Source organism: Spermophilus citellus, assembly GCF_964194105.1.
Source record: "Spermophilus citellus genome assembly, chromosome: 3".
Taxonomy (NCBI): Eukaryota; Metazoa; Chordata; class Mammalia; order Rodentia; family Sciuridae; genus Spermophilus; species Spermophilus citellus.
In genome coordinates, this window is record NC_138184.1 from 130,824,889 (window position 1) to 130,846,698 (window position 21,810).

Genomic DNA, 21,810 nt, shown 5'->3' on the forward strand with positions numbered 1-21,810 from the left:
ATAGTGATGAAGGGTAGCTAAGGAGAAAGTAAGTCACAACATGAACTTCAGGGAGTGGAGCTTGGAGTCATTCTGAATCAACATGCAGGCAGCTGTGTGCTTTGTATCTGCACATTCACTAACATGTCTAGGGCTTCTGCAGGCCTGATGAGGGTTTAGGAAGGTGCTCTTAAGCAGAAAGACATTTTAGGTTACTTCAGGTCATGCCATTTAATATAAGACCACATTTAATATAAGTCTTTGTAAAATGTGTGACTAATTCTTAGTGGCTAATACAGAATTCCAGGGGAAGGAGAAATATGAGAAACATAGGGAATGTTTTCCTACTTGCATTCTTAGGAGCCACGGATATGAAGGGGATTTTTTTTCCCCATCTAAGCAGAGGGGATTCTCGCTCTTCTCTCTAGTTTCTTTGCTTATCCTTGCAAGGGAAGCATGCTTTATTATTTTACAATCATGGTGGAAGAAGCACTTAAAATAAACTCTTTGCTTAAAAGCTTTGTGTGTTCCTGCAAACAATGATGCTTCATAGACAGTGAAAGTTCAGAGTTTAAGGGACAAGAAGTGAAGCCTTTTAATGCTCCCAGTGTGCAATAAACATGCTGGAATTTCAATGGATTCCAAAGGCGTAACAATAATAGCATTAAGAACAGGCTAGGTCCTTTGATGTTATTGACAAAAAAGGGGGAGGCGGGGGCAAAGGGGCCCCTGTCATTTCTGTCATGAGCTTTTAAACTTTTGACCTCCAACCTTTTGTGTCAAAGAGCTTTTTCCATATGGGCATTAGCAGCCTGCTCAAGTAGCCTGAATTCACTGGAGCATCAACATTTCCTTGGTGGGAAAAGACTTTTGGAGTCTTGGAGAGGTCTCAATGTGGGCTGTTATTGCTGAGGGCCCACCATTGTCTGTCCTGTTGTAGGAGTGGGATGGGGTGAGGTGGTGAGGTGCCCACATAACGTTATACACTGTTCAGCAGGCAGCAGAAAGTCTGGCAGACTAGAAGGTGAACTTCAGAACTCTAGGATTTGGCTCAGGATGTATAGGAATCTGCTCAGCATTGACCCTGTGCATGCCCTGAACATAGGGAATGCATGGAAACCTGCATAGGATTCCCAAGAGAAGGTGGGCCTGTCCCTCTGGGTTCCAAGTTACCAGTTGCTGGAGGCCTGTTAGGTGGATGGAAGTGCCCTGCAGAGCCCAGGAGGAACAGCTGCCTGGGCTACTGCTACCATTTTATGGCCCTGGTTTCTTGTCTTCCCTCCCTATCTTCATTTTTTTCTATAGCAAACATTTATTAAGTATTTATGGGGATACAGGAATAAGGGAGCATCTTCTGCTCTCACAGCCCGGATAGTCAGGGAAGAATGTACACATTCTGACCTCACTGTGTGTGTCAGGTGGGACTCATCAGCACATTGCCCAGCAAGGATAGCGGGACCTGGTAAATGCAATACGTTGTGCTCATCCCCTCAGCCGGGATTCCCATTAGTTGTTCAGCCAATAAGTATAATTTATGTGAGGGAGAATGTTCCAGTACAAAAACAAGGGCCTAGAGTCTAGTGAGAGGGAGGGATGGCAAGGACAGGCAGTGGGTTCTACAGGTAGCTCTTATGGTCCCAGCTCATCCAAATTGTGAAGAGGGGAGGAAGAAGTGTGCACTCCCATGGGCCATTCAGTTAGCTTGATTGAGGAGGTGGCACTAGCATTGGACCTTAAAGAGATGGAAGAGCTGGAATAAGAAAGAACTCTTTCTCAACGGAGGGGAGAAGGTAAGCCAGGGACATGGATGGCTGCCCAAAGAGCATGAGCTGTAAGTGCCAAAGATGGCTCTAAGTTGTTGGACTCAGAAGGTCCTCTTATAGAGGTTGGGCTGGACCAGACAAGCTTTCCTGAGAACCACAGATTTGGAGAGAAGAGCAGAACATGGGTGTGGGGATGCACAAGTCTGGGTTTGGGTATGTAAGTCTGGGGAGTACAGTAGTCGCCCTTACCCACAGATGAATTGTTCCTGTTTTTTCTTGACATACATACCTGTGATAAAGTATAATTTATTATATGTATTATAAATATATATATATAATTTATAATTAGGGTAATGTAAGAGATTAGCATTAATAACTAATAATAAAATGGAATAATTAAAACAATATACTGTAATAAAAGTTCTATTAATGTGAGCTCTTTCTTAAAATATCTTTATTGCACTATACTATATTTTCAGACAATAGCTCACCATGGGTGCTAAAACTATACATAAGAGGGAAATCCTAAATAGTTCATATAAAAAAAAAAAGATAAAAATCCCAAACTCTGACAGCATTGGAGTTAGAGATGTGGCTCAGTGTTAGAGTGCTTGCCTACCATGTGTGATGCCCTGGGTTTGATCCCCAAAAAATGGGGGAGGGAGAAAAGAAGAAGAAGAAGTAGAATGTCTAAGAGCGCTGACATTGGAATCAAGAAGATCCCTAGCTCTGCCACTCTCTTCCCTTATGACACCGGGCAAGGTCCTTACCCAGTTTCCTTATTCATAGTCATAATACCTGCTTCTCACAGTCATACTCTTAAGAGGAAATAAATGAAATTATGAATCTGAAAGGTTTTGTATAGTGCTTAACACATTTCAGAGTATTGTGTGAATGGTACTTATGCTTGTGGTTGATTTTATTATTAGTCTTCACTATTAATGTGGCAAACCTTGAAAGACCTATAGTTATTGATTGACCAGAACTATAAACTGGGTAGATGGTGTAGATTAAGGGGGAGAGTCAAAAATCTACTCTCCAAGGATTTCTTGTATCACTTTGAGCAAAAGGAATATGGGTATCATTTTTTTCACAGCTGGTTTTCTGGAGATGGTCTTTGATGAGACGTCTCACTGACTGGTGGCATCATTTTCTTGTGGAATTGGGGAGACAAAAGTAAACCTGCAGATGCTCTGAGTCTTATCCCACCCTGGGTTTGTGTTGCTTGACAGCTGCTCCAGGTTCTTGCTTCAGGGTTGAGAATGGTACTGGGGCACTATGATGGTGTCAGGATTGCTGTCATGTTTGGAGTGCTGGTTCCAGTGTCCTCTGGTATTAGGATAGAAAGAACATCAACAACATCTTAAAACCATAGTTTTACAGGACATGGAATAGGTCATTTAACTCATCTGAACATTTAACTTATCTTTAGTTCTCAGGATTATCCTGATAATAGAAAATAAGGACAAATAAGACTTGGAATAATAATAAAGCTTTTGGAGGTGCTGATTATAGTGTTGTCAAGAAGATTAAATAAGAAAATGTATGTAAGTTTTATGCAATATTAAGCACTATGTTTCTTTCACATTTCCTTACTTACTGCTAATTTTGCAGCTTTGAAAAAATTCCTAAAAGATCTTTTTAATGTTGATTTATTTTGGATAGAATGTAGCTTCTATACCTCATTTTTGCTGATTGATAGTTAACTAACTAAATTAACCAGGCAACTCTGAGTCCATTGACTCTTAGGCTTTAGTTGTTGAATCTGAGATAGCATACACATTCCAGGGAAACATTTTATCTTCTACTTTTGTTTCATACACAGTAAGGATCCCAACATATATATTTAGAACTATGAATCTGAATTTTCAGTTCTGCTGTACAAAATGTATTGTTATTGATAAAATAATTTGTAACTTGTAACCAATTTCCATCTTCTAATTTCCAAACTTATTTGTTGTCACCAAAAGTACACCATTAGTATAGTTCAAAGTGAGTGGATTTGTCAGTTTTCAATGTAGTAGTTCTTCATATGTTTTCATGTGATTTCCCTCAGTGATCTCTGCAGTTTAGGTATAATGGCTACGAACCTTCTTTTATTTCTCTTTGCTGCCTTTCCCTCTGGTTATTTTTTTCCTCTCTCATCCTGGCAGGAAAGCTGGAAGCAACAAAAATATCACGAATGCATATATATGGGATCGTAGGCAGAACACATCCCAGAGACTCTGGATGGAAGAATTTGATTGGTTGACCCACAAGGAGATGTGGTTTTGCTTCTGCCATTGGGCATCCAATAGATGTGCTTTTTGGGCTGGAAACATGCAGATTTAGATGTTTCCAGAAAGGGAAATTATTTGCTCACTACCCAGAACACATTTGAGGTGGTAAAGAGAGAAATTTCCTTTTTCAATTCACTTGCAGAGAACTGTTTATTACTTGTGAAAAACTTGTAATTATTTGTTAAGAAGCATAGCGTAGATTCAACTATTATAAAAAGTATCAGTCTTAGTATGACCAGAGTGTAGTGGGAGGTAGCAGTTAAGTCTAAAATATTAATTAAATTAATTTGATATGCATACATACTTGCACAGAATAAGTGATAGAAAGCTTTCATCTTGAATAGTGGGGAATGCCCTTGAATGTATGTATGTATGTATGTGTGTGTGTGTGTGTGTGTGTGTGTGTGTATATATATATATATATATATATGGAGTCAGGACTGTTGGGGCATTGCCAGAAGTAAAATATGGTGGGTTTTTTTGTCATTAATTATCTTTTAATATAAATTTTATATGTTTTACTTAATTGGTAAAGCAAATTTACAAATGTTAAGCAATCATTCCCATGATTTACTAGTTTTCTGGTCAATTTCATCCATTATTATATATATATATTTAATATTTAGTTGTCAATGGATCTTTACTTATTTTTATGTGGTGCTGAGAATCGAACCCAATGCCTCATACATGCTAGGCAGCCACAACCTCAGCCCTCCATTATCTTTTTTTTTTAATCTTAGACTTTATGTACTCTTTATAAGTTTTGCTAAAATCAGATGTGTCTCTCTTTAATAATTATTAGTATGGGATGCTTTTTACCCTAAAGTTATTTTTTTAAAGTCATATATTGTTGGAAAATAAGAAAGTGTGGCATTTAAAGTAACACAAATGTCATGTTATCAAAGACAGGTATCCATACAGAAAAAAATTAATGAATGATTTTATTTTCCTGAAATGTAAGTTTCTGAAAATTACTTCATAGTGGTATTGTAGCAGAGGATTTATCAAACTTTCTCTATAAAGGGCCAGGTATTGAATATTTTAAGCATAACTCTGCCATTGTGCAAACACAGCTCTAGGAATAGGTAAACAAATGAACACAATGGTATTTCAATAAACTTTATTTACAAAAATTGGACCATGTGCAATAGATTTTATATCCTCCTGTAGCATTCACTCTCCAAATTAAGGCTACTGTCATGGTATAAAGTGAGAAAATAGTAGTGTTTTTTTGTTTGTTTTTTTAATGTAGAACATCTATAAGATTTTTAGAATATACTAGAACCACTGTAAGTTTTCTTCTGGAGGGTCATATAATTAAGATAGTCCCTTCTAATGACTATAGAAGTTTTCATTTCCACATGATATGCATAAGAAACCAGAAGAAATATGCCTCATGCTTCATGGGATAATGCTGTGGGGATGCCAGCCAGGTTCACAGCTATCCTGTGAGGTAGGATGTCTCAGAGTCCAAACTCATAGCAAGCCATAAAGGGCCACCTTGCTCAAGACTTGTTGCTCCAGATCCTTCTAGTCAAATATCTCAGGGTATCAGAGCAACTACATCAGCTTCTTTCTGCTGCTCTGTTGTCTAGAGACAGGAATAGTAGGACATCTGACTCATGAGTCCAGCTGGGTCCTGGAGTCAGCCCCTAGTGACAATGTCTCTCTTAGATTACTGAGTCCTGGGAAAGTTCCTGCAGGCACTGATGACTGGAGATGCCTGCATCAGGTTGGGAAGAGGCAGTGATAAGGCCTGGGCTATGTCTCTGCTATCTCATTGGACTGGGTTTCTTGGCAGCGGTCTACCCCTCATCCCCCTGAAGACCTAATTTTTTAGAAGATGAATGGTTATTTTGATTTTAACTTAGTGGATGTTATATTCGGGAACCCATGTGTGTTTTTAATGGGATACTTGTGCTGATGGCAGGTGATGAGTCTGAGGGTACTAGTCATTCTTATGGGTGGGGCTAACCCTAGCACCAGGAAAACAATCTCTAGCTCCTGTGTAGAATAAATCCTGTGGCCAGATACAGACCCTTTCAATATTTAAATGAGCCAGGAGAACTTCTCCACTGGGTACTTCACTCCAGTGGATCTCTCTTGTGCTGTTTCCTGGGCACTGTCAGGCTGCTCAAGTATCATTTGGTGAATTACTCCTTCAGGGCACTCACTGAGGAGACTTTGATCTCTCTTTTTTAATCTACAATTTTTGTATGTAAATTTCAAACCTTAAAAGACAGTTTCCCAGGATGGCATCCAAGAGATCTTATAGCCTGAGGATACTAAAACTATTTCTTGGGAGAAGGATGCAACTGAAGATAAATCTCCAAGTGTCTTTCTTGGTTATTCTCTTGCTACAGGTTTTATGATCAACCCAGGCTGTTGTGAAGAGACCTAAAAATCAATGCCTCTCATTCTTAATGAGACCCTTAATGCTTAGTATGATGACAGCCAGTGTGAAATTGAATACTGACAACTCTACCCAGCACAAATATTTTTACTATGCATTTCAATTTAAACATGTGTCAAGTCAATTACATATATATAGGGTTTAAAGACTATTGCACTCAAGGCTTGGGTAGTACACACTCTTCAAATCTCTGTTCAGTATAAGAGGACTCTGGTACAATAGGCAAGCCTCTTGCAAGTCTGTAATAAATCATCTTTGCAACCATAAGCATGTACAGTTGACTGCTTACCACTGTTCCACAGACCCACCCCCACCTGGTAGAATTTTAATTCCCTCAGTAAAATTGATTCCACCAGTTCTGCACATTATTCTCCCTGTCTTCCATTTAGCGCGTTAGTTTGCTGACAGTAGAGTACACAGCACTTAGCAGCTGGTTTGTGGAACCATCAGTCAGGAAATTGTATGATAAATAGGAGGTAGCCAGGTTTAGTGGCACTTCCTTCTGCTTCAGCAGTTTTCGCCTGACTTTGGAGAAGTCATCATGTGGTGTTTTGTCAAGGGCCAGGGCAGGAGATGGCTGCGGTGCGGTAACTTATTACACATACACTTGAGTTATGATGCGCCACAGCTGCGCTGCTCATGTGTAAATAATAAACCGAGAGGCAGATAATTATGGTGGCTGCTGGCGACAGGAGGCTGGTCTTGTCATGTGGGTTTTCTTGGACAGCTTTTTGGGTTTGTGATCGAACATGCTGCTGATCCACGTAGAAACGACAAACGGAGACTTGAGACGGGAACCCAGTGTTTGAGGATTCAAGAGCATCTTTTGCGAAACAAGTGAGGGTTAATGTTACGAGATGCTGTGCGTGGCAAATGCTCACACTGCTTTCTGTTCTTTATTAATTGTTTGGGGCTATGGTCAAGCATGTCTTGAATTGGAAGAGGGGTGTTTCATTGAGTTTTTCCAAAAAGTGGAGTCGGAGGTGCGATTTCCACTAATGACCCACACAAGCTACAGTGGTTCAGAGACTTCAGCTGGACAGGAAATACTTGTTTTAAACTTAATCAAGAGGGAAACAGAAACTGTGAAACACTTAAACTAAAGCCAGATGTCTTTTGGTCAAATCTGATCATATCCATTAATTTTCTGTTCTTTATTTAAACCTAATTCCAGAATGCATAATTCATAATACATTTCCTTGGAACATAAACACTGTGTAAACAGCATTACAGGATGCACCAGATACTTTCAATCAGAATTAACTTTGAAACTCACAAAATGCTATTGGGTTCAATAGTTGAGAAATGGCTACTGAATGCCCCAGTCATTGTGTTTTATATTTTCCTCTCAATTTTTTTTTTTTTTTTTTTTTGCAGTGCTTGGTCACTTTCTCTTTAATTCTGAAAGAGAGAGAGAGAGAGAGAGAGAGAGAGAGAGAGAGAGAGAGAGAGAGAAAATGAACCTAAATCCTGAAAGAATAATTTTGTGGAAATGAAAAGATGGCAAAGTCTCTTCAATGTCACTGTTAGCATAGGTTTTCCTGGGGGAAGAGATTTTTATGCTGCTTGGGTACTCTTCATTTTATAGGATTAACTGGTTAGTCTTCATCCCTATGCACATAATCACTGTAACTTTGTTATAAATGTTCACATACAAGATAATGACTGTTATTTCCTAGATATGGGAGGCATATATTAAATGTGGAATAGATTCACACATTAGCCCTATGTGTATGAAATGCCTGCTTGTGCTTTTTCATAATTCATAGTTATGTTAACAATTAAAAAAATCCAGAAACAGTTACTATCCACTTATCTGATGGAGAGAATTTAATTATGAAAAATGTATCAAGAACCAAAACGTAGAGAAGTAAAATTTCCATATCTTTCTACCTATGATATAGTTGTCACAATGTTCCTCAAAACAGCCTTATAAATGGTGGTGCACTGAAGAAGCCCTTAGGAGGTGGATCATATTTTATGAGTGCTTAATTTACCTAGGGTTCTAATAAGTTTACTTCTCTGTTTCCAAGAGCAGGGTGATATGTATTAAGTGAGAAGTCTGTTTGCATCAGCAGGGACAGCTTTTAGGTGTGGAAGAGAAAGTAGAGCCATCCCCATATTTGATGGCCATCTACCTTACCCCAGATTTGAATCCTATTAGCAAGGGTTTGTTTCAAAATTTAAAATCAGGAAACATTCACTGAGTATTTATTAGACTTGCAAACTAGTATCAAAGATTATGTCACTCAGTTTTGTTATTTTAAGGAGGATGAATAATTTTCAAGAAAAATGGTTAAATAAAATACAATGATTTAGCCAGGTATGGTGGCACATGCCTGTAATCCCAGCAGCTGCAGAGGCTGAGGCAGGAGGATCGAAAGTTCAAAGCCAATAGAGGACACAGAGACTAACCCACAAAGTTACAACTATCTTATATTTGATAAAGGGGCTATAAGCATGCAATGGAGGAAGGATAGCATCTTCAACAAATGGTGTTGAGAAAACTGGAAATCCATATGCAACAAAATGAAACTGAATCCCTTTCTCTCGCCATGCACAAAAGTTAACTCAAAATGGATCAAGGAGCTTGATATCAAATCAGAAACTCTGCGTCTGATAGAAGATAAAGTTGGCTCAGATCTACAGATTGTGGGGTCGGGCTCCAAATTCCTTAATAGGACACCCATAGCACAAGAGTTAACAACTAGAATCAACAAATGGGACTTAATTAAACTTAAAAGTTTTTTTTCAGCAAAAGAAACAATAAGAGAGGTAAATAGGGAGCCTACATCCTGGGAACGAATTTTTACTCCTCACACTTCAGATAGAGCCCTAATATCCAGAGTATACAAAGAACTCAAAAAACTAGACAATAAGATAACAAATAACCCAATCAACAAATGGGCCAAGGACCTGAACAGACACTTCTCAGAGGAGGATATACAATCAATCAACAAGTACATGAAAAAATGCTCTCCATCTCTAGCAGTCAGAGAAATGCAAATCAAAACCACCCTAAGATACCATCTCACTCCAGTAAGATTGGCAGCCACTATGAATTCAAACAACAACAAGTGCTGGCGAGGATGTGGAGAAAAGGGTACACTTGTACATTGCTGGTGGGACTGCAAATTGGTGCGGCCAATTTGGAAAGCAGTTTGGAGATTCCTGGGAAAGCTGGGAATGGAACCACCATTTGACCCTGCTATTGCCCTTCTCGGACTATTCCCTGAAGACCTTAAAAGAGCATGCTACAGGGACACTGCCACATCGATGTTCATAGCAGCACAATTCACAATAGCTAGACTGTGGAACCAACCCAGATGCCCTTCAATAGACGAATGGATAAAAAAAATGTGGCATCTATACACAATGGAGTACTATGCAGCAATAAAAAATGACAAAATCATAGAATTTTCAGGGAAATGGATGGCATTAGAGCAGATTATGCTTAGTGAAGCTAGCCAAACCCTAAAAAACAGATACCAAATGTCTTCTTTGATATAATGAGAGCAAGTATGAACAGAGCAGGGAGGAAGAGTAGGAAGAAAAGAGTAACATTAAACAGAGACTTGAGATGGGAGGGAAAGGGAGAGAAAAGGGAAATTGCATGGAAATGAAGGGAGACACTCATTGCTAAACAAAATTACATATAAGAGGTTGTGAGGGGAATGGGAAAATAAACAAAGAGAGAAATGAATTACAGTAGATGGGGTAGAGAGAGAAGATGGGAGGGGAGGGGAGGGGGGATAGTAGGGGATAGGAAAGGTAGCAGAATACAACAGTCACTAATATGGCATTATGTAAAATTGTGGATGTGTAACTGACGTGATTCTGCAATCTGCATTTGGGGTAAAATTGGGAGTTCATAACCCATGTCAATCTAATGTATGAAATATAATATGTCAAGAGCTTTGTAATGTTGTGAACAACCAATAAAAAATAAAAAAATAAAAAATAAATGTATTAGGACAAGAGCAAAAAAAAAAAAAAAAAAAAAAAAAAAGAAAGTTCAAAGCCAGCCTCAGCAAAAGCGAGCTGCTAAGCAACTTAGTGAGATTCTAAAATACAAAATAGGGCTGGAGATGTGGCTCAGTGATCCAGTGCCTGAGTTCAATCCCTGGTAACTGGTACCCGCTCTCCACCCCAAAAAATAGAATGGTTTAGCTCTCTTTGGGTGACATTGATTGCTGGAGTTAGGTGCAACAGGGAATTTGCCAACGTTGCTGGATGAACTTTCAACTTAATAAATCAACTATTAATATTTGCATTACAAAAGAACTGACTCCCCACCTTCTTTACATCCTTAATGGTGAGCTTAAAATGTAATTAATTTTTTTCATATAAACTTTATGAAATGTCTTAACATTATAAATGATTGGACAGTTAGTGTTTTCCTCACTTGTTGAATTTCCAGCAAAAAATATGATATGGTGCATGTCATATCACAGTGACAATGATTTGATAGTACCAAAGTGATTCCTTCCTTTTTTCCATACCACTGCATCCCTCCTTCCCCAACCTTATAACAAGCACAGAATATATTTGAATAAGAGTGTCATTTTTCAGTATGATATCCCTCTTGGACTATTTTCTAAGTCTTAGATACAGTGGAACATTGACAAAATTATAACTTTGGGCCTCTTCCTGGCACACAGCTTCTATCAATGTGATACCCATAGTTTTTACACTCTTATTTTTTTCTCAATAAACATAGACTTATATTATCCAAGGATAGTAGCAAGAGTAAAGCTAAAACAAGGGAGGCAATCTGTATTAAAATTATTTTTAAAATATTTGTTATGCTCACATTCTAAAAGATGCTGGCTGAAAAACATTTGGAAAATTGAAGAATGTTCAGGGAAGAAAGTTACAACTACCTGGATTCAGCAGAGGTGCATGTAGTGGTCATCCACTTATCCACTTTCTCTTATGAAAATGAACACTTGGAGTGTGTGTTGCCAACCTCAGGGGATGAGGTCCTCATCCTGGCTTTTGGAAACCTCCCACACCCCACAGCCTAGTCTTCTTCCAATGGTCACCCACAACTTGTTCATAGGGCCCCATTTGGATTGTCCTTATAGCCTGTTTTCCTCAGCCCAAGAAAAAATCTTGAGGCTTCTAGAGGTAACTCAGAACCATTCTGAGGCTTGTTTGGTACACATATCACCTTCTGAGGTGCTGGAGATGCCTGGGTTACCATGATAACCAGCTGTGATGGGCTCATATTTGAAGAAGTTTCTGCACATTTGCTGTCATTATCAGTCTTACAGCTGTGGATTCAAACTTCCAGGTTCAGTCTCCTTTATCTTGTTTCTTGAAACTTGGGAGAAGCCTTAGTATCATTACAAAGTATTGGTCTTGCTTCTAATTATAAAATCTCCTAAAACTTTTCATTTTTTTAAAGAGTACATCAACTACTTTTTGAAATAAAAATTTATTTTCAGATGTGCAAGAGGTGATGGATATCAGTTAGGAAGTGCCAAGTGGTGTAAAGGAGCTATTAGAAGGCACACAGGACCCAGGAACTAGTGACCAGTATATGAGAGGAAAGGAAAGCAGGGGGGGGGGGGGGCTCTGGGTCCAAAGCCAGTGTTCAGGCTACACTGTTAGGAACCCCCGGCACTTGCTCTAAATTCCCTAAGTCTATGTGAATCTGCTCATCTCTCCCATCTAAGCCCTCAGTCTTTCTCTGGCCAGGGTATAGATTTGATGCCTTGGTGATGGGACTATGGATGTTTAACCCAGGCCCTGAAGGAGGGGAACATACATTTAAATTTTAAAAAAAGTGTGTGTATGTGCACACATAGAGTATAGCAAAAACTTCGGATTGTTAAAAAATAAATAAATTTAAAAAAACAGCAAGGGCATGGGAGACAGGAGACTAGTATTTATATTATGATGCCTTTGTCTAAAATTTACTGGACAGTATAATTTTTCTGCATTGGCTTTGTGGCTCCTTTCAGTCTTTGCTTCTGGGCAACTTTTCTTCTAGAGTAGAAGCTATGCCTTTCTTCTTCTTACTTTCCTGCCTGGGATTTAGTGGGACTGTACTTTTTCTGAGTGGGTATGTAATATTCACCCAGACATTCTCACCTCAATGAGCCCAGTCATTAAATTTCAAGAGTTCTTTCAGAAATTCTAAAAGTAGATTCAGCCTCAGTAGTGAAGATAGCACGGCAGTGTCACCTCATGAATTGAAATGCTGTTTCCAGGTGTTCCTCTTATGTATGGTGGACTTTCTTTCTTTTTCAGACCCTCCTCATCTTTTTCCTGCCTTCCACCCTCCTGTGCCAATTGATGCGAGACATCATGAGGGCCGTTACCATTATGATCCGTCTCCTATTCCTCCATTGCATGTGTAAGTATTAAAACTGTACCCATTAATGAAATGGAACAAAATACCAGCTTTAATGAGCTCAGGATGTTTTCTTAATGGCACATCTACTGAGCTTTAAAGATGTGATAGAAGTATAAGATTTACTTCTGAAATGCAGCCGGTCTATCTGTTTCTGGATTCACTGAAGCAAATCCCTGCTGTTTCTTGAGGAATGCTTGTCACACTAGGTAGCTGGCAAGTATTTCCTATATATTTTGCTGACGTGTGTTCTGTGGGCTATAAATACAAAATTAAAAATTAGAGGCTTTCTGTAAGAGTTAGCTCTGAGAATATGTATTTGGTCAAGATTAGGTTTGAAGTTTTTCATGCTAAAATTTTCATCAGAAGAAATGCCTGTCCTGGGGATCGCAATGAATCATAATGAAATTTTTATGGTAAATTTTCATAGCCCCCATGGTATGTACACCAATAGTCACTTGATTGATGGCAATGTCACCCAATACAAAATGGTAAATGTGATCGAGCACATGGTTTACACAAAGATAAAGGAAAGAATGGTGGTGATAATGTGTATTATAAAAGGAAAAAGAAACCTAAATACCATCTCCCTTGGTTTGAAAGAATAGTAGATTTGCAAACTAAAATAGTATTTATTTGGAGTACTATCTAGAAAACTGTCCTACACTGTAATAATTGGAGCCATTCTCTGGGAGGGGCCGTCCTCTGCTAATGGCTTGATATACACATTTAGTCATATGTAATAATCACCCTTCATTCTGAGACAGTAAAGTTAAAAAAGCACAAATAATACTTTGAAGAATAATGCTGGTTATTTAGATGGTAGATTGCATCTCCCTGGCTATTAGTTACAGCTGTGTAATTACATATTACGCTGAAGAAAAATGAAGTTGTTTTAAAACAAGTCCTCCTCTGTGAACAGAATTAATTGATATTAACAGTCCTAACTACATGCCCAAGTACACATATAATATTTTACCAACAGTTTTTTGGATCCATCTCCCATTACTGAATTGTAATTTCAGTGTAGATTTGCCTGGAGGTAAGTAATAAATCTGTGTTGCAGACTTCTTTAAGCATTAAAGGAAAAGTGGGTATTTATAGAGAGAGAATGCAAGAAACTTGTGACTTATTCTTCAACTTTTCTCTGCAACACAAGTAAGTATTTACAGCGTTCTGAAGCCTGCTAAAAATAACACTCACATAAAACCAAGAGGCCAATTTAAGACCCCTATACAAAGGGAAGGAAATTCCAAATTCAGACTGAAACATGACATGTAATTCACCCCATTATACAGAGCTTTTATGGTACAGATGGGACCACATGGATCTCAGATGAGGCTCTACCCTGTGGCATGTAGGCCCTGGAAACAAGGATAGCTAATTCCTCCCAGACTTGAGGTTCTATGATGAAGTAATTTAAATCATATTTCTTATGGAATTTTGGAGTTCTTTGCTCTTTCCAAAATCATGTTCTAAAGAAATTTTTTAAAATGAGTTTAAGTAATAGTCTTACCTATTTCCTCTAGGTTCATCATAGTTTGTCTTGTAATTAAATTCAAATATGAATTTATCAGTAAAAGTCCCAATTCTTGGTTCTTTGACAGGATACGACAATAAGCCCTCCTATGGTCCCTACGGTGTGCTGTAGACTCTACTTGTCCTATCTGCCCTGACTCCTAGTGATAACAGTGCCACAGGATAAGGATCAGACAGTTCAGGATTAGAGAATGCTGGGGTAGGGCAGGGCAGTTACATTTTAGGTGTTACTTTGAGCTGGGATTTCTGTGCATTTTAATGCTTCCTACTTTCTCAACCAAGATTTAAGATATTTATTTTTACAGCAATTAATGAAATGTTTCGGGCTGGGGATGTGGCTCAAGCGGTAGCGCGCTCGCCTGGCATGCGTGCGGCCTGGGTTCGATCCTCAGCACCACATACAAACAAAGATGTTGTGTCCGCCGAAAACTGAAATATAAATATTAAAAAATTCTCTCTATCCTCTCTCTCTCTCTCCCTCTCTCATTCTCTCTTAAAAAAAAAAAAATGAAATGTTTCTCCAGCAGCCTACCTGTGTAATTATCTAAGTTTCACAATGTACGTCTGGTAGGTCTTCCTGAGCCTCACAGAGAAGTCCTGGAGGATTCTGAGATGGAATGTCATTGCTGGTGTGTAGGGATCATGAGGAGTCTGTGGGTCTGTGGCCTCCTGGGACAGCTCCACTTTCACTCATCCTAGCAAGTCTCTAGGTGGATGCTGAGCTAATGGAGTGAGCTCCGGGAAGTTGGTGCAAGTCACAACTGCATGCCCTCATCGCATGACATTCTCTCTGCATTGCCCTCAATGATCCTCCCTCTCTGTAGGATGAATTCTGGCTCATATTCATCCTCAGAATCTGAGTCAATTGCCACCTTCCCCTGTAGACCCAGAGGCTCTGTTGTAGTGATACCTTTATTGCAGTGATTTTCCTTTTGCTTGGTAATTTATTATTAGTGATCACTGCCCCTTGCTAGTTTTCTGGGCAGTGTTCAGCACTTGGACAAGCCCTTTGCCGAAGGTGTTAGTGAGCAGTCACGTTGGTCTAGTGTGTGAGAGGATGGAGGGACAATCAGAGGGCTTGATTTCCCCTTTTCATTTTGCCACTCAATTGTGCTGTGACCTCTGGTTACTTGTTCTTGATGTGATGGTTTCATTGCATGGAAATGAAACATGTTTAAACTTTAACCAGTTCTTCAAATTGCAGGAAGAATTCAAAAGAAATAACGTTCATGCAAGCACACTGAAAAACATGGAGCTCTGAACAAATGCTGGGGGTTAGCAGGTGAGACGGCCAGGGCTGTGGGGAACCAGGAGTTCCTCTCTTGCCCTAGCTCAGTGATGAGTGCTTGGGCTGCTTCACACCTGCTGACATGTGATGGGGAAGTGTCTGTGATCATCTTGAAAGTGGAGGGTAATGTTCCCGAATAACCAAAATCTGCAAAGCAAGTCTTTGCTGTGCGCTACAGCACAACCGGAAAAAAAGAAAATTATTTCATCTAGAATCTGAATTTCAAAATGCTTTCTGTATCATTGTGTTCTAGAAAATGAGATCAAGTGAGCTTATTAAGCTCGGAGAGTAATATTTTAACTCTAAGAAGACAAAATTTAGGGGGAAATTCTCATTATTCTGTGCACACAATTGTTCTTCGGGTGCCAACTTTAGAAAATAAATTATAAGTCTCTGAAAAACAAGGATTTGTGTTGATGGAAATGCCGACAGATCTCTGTTTAGAAGGATGGCAGGCACTGTGATAATTATGCTATCATATCCCATCATTAAAGATTCTATTGAAAGAGGTTTATAAATTGCTCCTCTTTTTAGATAAACCACCCTATATTAAGGCATCAACGATATGGTGCAGAATTAAATTAAAATCTCATAAAATGAAATATGTTCTGTATTAGCTGTTTGACACTTAATTTGCCTCTGAATGAGTAGAGGAAATCACAAATTAACCTGCCTTTGTTTTTCCAACCATGGCTTATTAGGTGTTAGAACAACTGCAATTACAGCCTAATAATAACCACTAAGCCTTATAAATATGTACGGAAATACGTCAGCTTGTGTGAATGAACCCAGTTTGTTAAATGGAAAGCCTTCAGCTTACCCTGCTTGTTCTCACACAGTTTATGGTTAGGTGGTGTAGATATAGAAACTTAAATTGATTCAAATGCAATACTGGAAATAATATTAAAATTTATTAGTATTTCCTTTAGCTCAGAATCATGAATTTAGATTTAGAACATATAAGTAGGACATCGAATGTGGATATCCTCTTTTTCTGAGTTGTCACATAAAGCCTGTTTATAAAATGTACAATTCCTGCATTGAATTTGTGTATTTTGAGTAGTTTCTTAAACAGTGCATAAGTGGAATCTTCTCTTATCTTCTGAATTATTCTCCACTGAATTCACTAGAATTTATGCCTCATAGACTACCAAAGTGTCTTTATCAAATCATTTGTTATGACCATGGATTCTGATAAGTCATATAGCAAAATTTAGACTATATTTTGTTTAATTACTGAGATTATTTGGACCATGAATGAAACTTGAACCTATATACACACAGTCAAGGCAGTAATTTCATGTGTATTTTTACTTGGTCTTCTCTATATTTGCTGCCTGACTTGTTTACATCAAGGCTGTGTCCTTGTACAATCTAGGATTGCACTACTGTCTTCTATGAGAATTAATGATTCCCTCTAGAATAAAATTATTAGCAGCTTTAAAAATTTCATTTGGAAATTTAGTCGATTGGTGTTTACATGCTTTTACCTTATAATATACTATAGAAGTAAAGTACTTTTTTTCTCTTGCATTTTGAGTGTATTCTTTTTTTTTAAGTGTTAGAATTCACCTAAATATTCCTTCTTTTAAAAAGTAGAAATGGTATATTTCTAGAATCTCAAATTATAAAGTAACTTTAAATTCTAATTTGATTTTATCCAATCTGGATTTTCCTGGGATATTTCCACACAGTCTTTTTGAGCGCCAATCTTCTCATTCATGGACCAATATGAATTGGATTTAGGACTATCCCATTGCTTCATACTGAGATCTGCAATTCATTTTCCAAAGCAGCGTCCTTAGTTACTAACCCATTACAATAACCCAAGCCCCACACATCTTGCCAGTAGAGCTGAGCTGCGCTTGCTTTGTGCTGTGGATGTGTACAGTCCTGAACTCAAGCTGCATCCTGAGCCAGCACATAGAGGCCGGTGCATTCCTCCATCCACTTTCCTAATTGATTTTAGAAAACTCTTTATGTTTTCTGTCTTGGAGGAAGTGAGGACTCACATTCTGTTCCTTCCATTGAGTCACTCTTGTTCATTCTGGGCAAGAATGCCCGACTCATTGAAATCACTCTACCAAAGTAAGAAGAGCTGTTCCCCCCACTAAGAGGGGTGCCTGGGGAGAGGATTCAGTACAAGCAAGATAATTAATATTAGCTGTGAAATAAAATGAACTGGATATAGGTAAGGCTTTGCCCCCAGGATTAGACTGCCTTTTAGGCATGAGAGTAGAGAAAGAAGCAGCAAGTTTAGAGAATGAATACATTCATTACTTCTCAGAAAGAAGACACTGAGAAAAAGATATACCATTATAGTAAAAGTCTGGAGAAAAAAGTAGATGACCAGAGGAATTCCTGAGTCACTCCTCTTCCCTGAACTTAGAGCCTTCCTTGTTGGGACTTCATATAATATTTATTCAGGAGAAGCCGGCAGCCTAGCCACTTACTGAGACCTGTATGTCTCATTGTGATTTCATTCGTTTCATTCTCAGGAAAGCCTCCAGTAAAATATGGAGATTTAGCAAAATCTTATAATTGTGTTTGGGGCCATAAGTAGTTTGGAATATTTCAATAGCATAATTTAAAATTAACAAAGTAAAGTCCTTCTTTCTTTTCCAATGTTTGTATACTACCATAAACATTATTGAGATTGATAAAATATAATGGATCATAAAGTATAATAGATCATATCAAATATTATAGCTAACTTTAAAAAAATAAAAAGAAAAAAAATGAACTAGACTGCAATTTGCAATTACTTCTCCCAGGGCACAGACTGTGCATTTCTCTGCATTTGCAAGGCTGAGTCTATGCCTTACTGGTCATAGCTCCTAAATAATTATTATTTTTAATGGTGATAATGGGCCATTGTTTGTTAGGCTATTGTTACTAACATTACTTTTTTTTTTCTTTCTTTTATTAGAGTGTGTAATTTCATGTCAACAATGCTAGCACACTCAGGAGTAAAAATCTAAAAGCTCAGTTGCTAAGGTTCTATTAAAAGTATCTATTGCTTTGGCAAATGCTCTCCACTGCAAAGTTGTTTCCCTGATATTAAATCAGTTACTGTTGTAGATATTTGAAGTTACCTTACATGACTAGGTACCATTTTATTTATATTTATAGCTGTTTTCCAGACCCTTTACATGAAAGGAAAATTAAGGAAATTAGCAATTTTAAATGGACAATTAAAGGAGAATACCAAAATTTGATAAAGTAAAAAATGAAATACAATTAAACATGAAAATAAATGTAAAATTAAACATTAATTTTTTAATCATATTTTTGTAAATGTTTTTTAGTTATAGATGGACACAATATCTTTATTCTATTTATTTATCTGTATGTGGTGCTGAGGATTGAACCCAGTATTTCACATGTGCAAGGCAAGTGTTCTGCCACTGAGCCACAACCCCAGCCCTAATCATATTTTGAACGTAAAAAATATGTAAAAGTATATATGAAAAAATGGAGTTTCGCATTGCTTATAATCCCATGACTAGGGAGACTGAGGCAGGAGGATCTTTAGTTTGAGGTTGGTCTCAGCACTTAGTGAAACTCTGCCTCAAAATAAAAAGACTGGGGATGTAGCTCAGTAGTAAAATACCCTGGGTTCAATCCCTGAACCAAAACAAAATTCAACAAAACAAAAGCAAACAAAATACGACAAGAAAACAAATTCCAGTGATTAAAGCTAATGTTGAGTACTTATCAGTGAGGCACAATTTTAAAGACTTTCTCTAGTTATCTCAAATAATACTTACAGCAAGTTGATTATGATGGAGTTACTGTGATTGGCCTCATTTTAAGAGGCCTTGACATGGAGAACTCATTTAGGTTGGGAGTAGGTGGTGCCATTATTTTAACCCAGGTATCAAACCCTACTCCCTTTTCTCATGACTGTCATGCTCTGCTAGTGAAAATGGACCCCATACACTTTGCAGCCCTAGACTTTACTTAATGAATATGCACAACTAAATTCCAACCACATTTGAAAGGAAGTGTCCAGTGTCACTGGCTGCATTCATCTGCAAATTTCTAAGGCAGAAATACGGCAGTGTGAAGAAGAGCCATAAATAGCTACATTCAGGTGTTTGAACTAATAAGCTTGTTTGTAGCCAAAAATATAATAAGACACATACCAGTGTTTACTGCTGTAGAATTTATGGTGCTAAACTGGGCAATTTCTGTATCTAGACACAGGTGTGGTTTTGTACACTGTGATTCATTAGCTCCATGGAATGTGGACCAACACTTAATTGCATCTGAGAAAACTATATTAAAACATGGGTAAACGATGATTAGTGATTATAGCAGTATATCCAAGAGAATGTAATCCATATTGAGCCAGACCCCAGTGTCTTTCTGACTGGAACCTTTTTCTTTCAGATACCCATGGTTTGCCTCCTCACTTCATAGTTTCCCTGATTGTATGTCTGCTTATCAGAAGGTTCTGTGAAGAACCATCTAAAATAGGTTATGGCTTATGAGCCAGCTCAGGCCCACAGACTGGTTTTGTCAATAAAGTTTTATTGGAATGCAGTTTTGCCCATTGTTTGCTATCTCCTGTGAATAGCTTTAACAGTACAAGGGCAGAGTATAGTAACCGTAACAAAGAGGTTGTAACCTGAGAAGGCTAAAAGATAGTTTGCCAACTCATGCTCTGAAATAATACCTCATCTAGCTTCACTCTTTGCCACATTCTCTGCTTTAGGTGTTATTATTTAAAAAAACAAAACAAAACAAAAAACCAGTGCCATGTATCATATTTTATACTTTCAGACTTTACTGCTACTACTCCCAAGATGTTTTCATTGCATGTCATTTTAGTTCAAAAAAAGAAAGTGAACCCTATTTGTCATGGTGTCTCACAATCAACAGAAAAAAATTAAAGCCTGCCAAATTTTCAAGAACTCCTTTAGGCCATCTACCTGCATAGTTAGTCCCTCAGATTAAGTATGAATATGTGGTTGAGTTTCACTTCCTTAACTTTTAAAATTTTGATGGGGGGGGGCAACATAAATCCAGATCAACCAATACACATGGTATTTTGCATGAAGAAATGAACATGAAACCAATAAATTGTACTCAAAGGGCATAATACTTTGTTCTGTTTTACAGTGTTTCTAATGACTGAAATATTAAATTTGGTTCCTCAGTTGCAGGGAAGTGGGCCCTAATTATAGAGTGTATTCAGAGTCTGAGCGCCAGCTTCTTGGATAAAATTCCTGTGTTCTTTGTGCTGTGCTCAGCAGCATGGTCCGGGAGCAGATATTGACTGAAGTATTCACGTTCACTGAACCGGAAGCCGCCGACTCTATAGAGCCTGCTGTCAAACCTGTTGCGGGGGCCTGGGAGGTACTGGACTGTAACCGACTTTTTTCTTTGAGTACAATGCTTCCACTCATGTTAAGCCTGGCTTCAAAGAAAACAGAAATTTACTGCCACCGTTTTATTTATTTTTCAAAATATGTGTTTGATAAAATTGAACTTTAACAGAATTTGTCCCCACGGGAAGACGCTTGGAGGTGAGTTTTACATGATGAATACTGCCCAAACTGAAGCTGCCTGTAGCTCTTCCTATGTGGCCATCTTTCCTTCACTTAGGTAACAGAGCCCACTTTTCACTAAACAAAGACATGCCATTTCCTATAGCTGCACAGCAAGCTGAGTTCATTTCAGTCCTTTCCCCAGGGGAACAAAGGCCGATGACACAGGACTGCCTGTCATTCATTCTTATTATTGTTGCATCCCTGTCCCTTCCCCCAGGGAAATTCATCCATCAAAAACTAAAATGTGAGCAGATATGTTTCCAGGAACTGCTTGCTAACTTTTTGAATACTAAGTAACAAATTAGCTATTTTTTTTTTTTACCTCTTCCCTGATCCAAGCCCACTAAAAGGAAATAGCAGGAGAGAGGTAGTGTTTAAAACTTATCCACAGAGTCTTTAGTAAGGTATAGAGTATTCACTAGCTGCACTGAAATAATTTGGGGAAAAAAAAACCATTTTTAGTTTTGGTCTGATCTTTGTAAAAAGCATATCAGTATAGTAATGAGTAGGCTTATTTCAGTTTGGTAAAAAGTAATATTGAGTGGTTCCTGTGCTGACCAAAGTGAAGGGGTGACATTACATCAATATTTAAAATTCTGATGTGGAATATCATCCTTTCCCTCCCCGCCT

General features: G+C 38.2%; 1 protein-coding gene across 2 annotated transcripts in view; it reads left to right on the forward strand.

Moving 5' to 3' along the window:
* GLI3 (GLI family zinc finger 3) overlaps positions 1–21,810 on the forward strand; it is a 279,826-nt gene that overhangs the window by 146,035 nt on the left and 111,981 nt on the right. For both annotated transcript variants that reach the window (XM_081285013.1, XM_081285012.1), the window contains exon 4: positions 12,693–12,798. In XM_081285013.1, the coding sequence (XP_081141139.1) occupies positions 12,693–12,798 (106 nt within the window). The remainder of the gene's footprint in view (positions 1–12,692; positions 12,799–21,810) is intronic.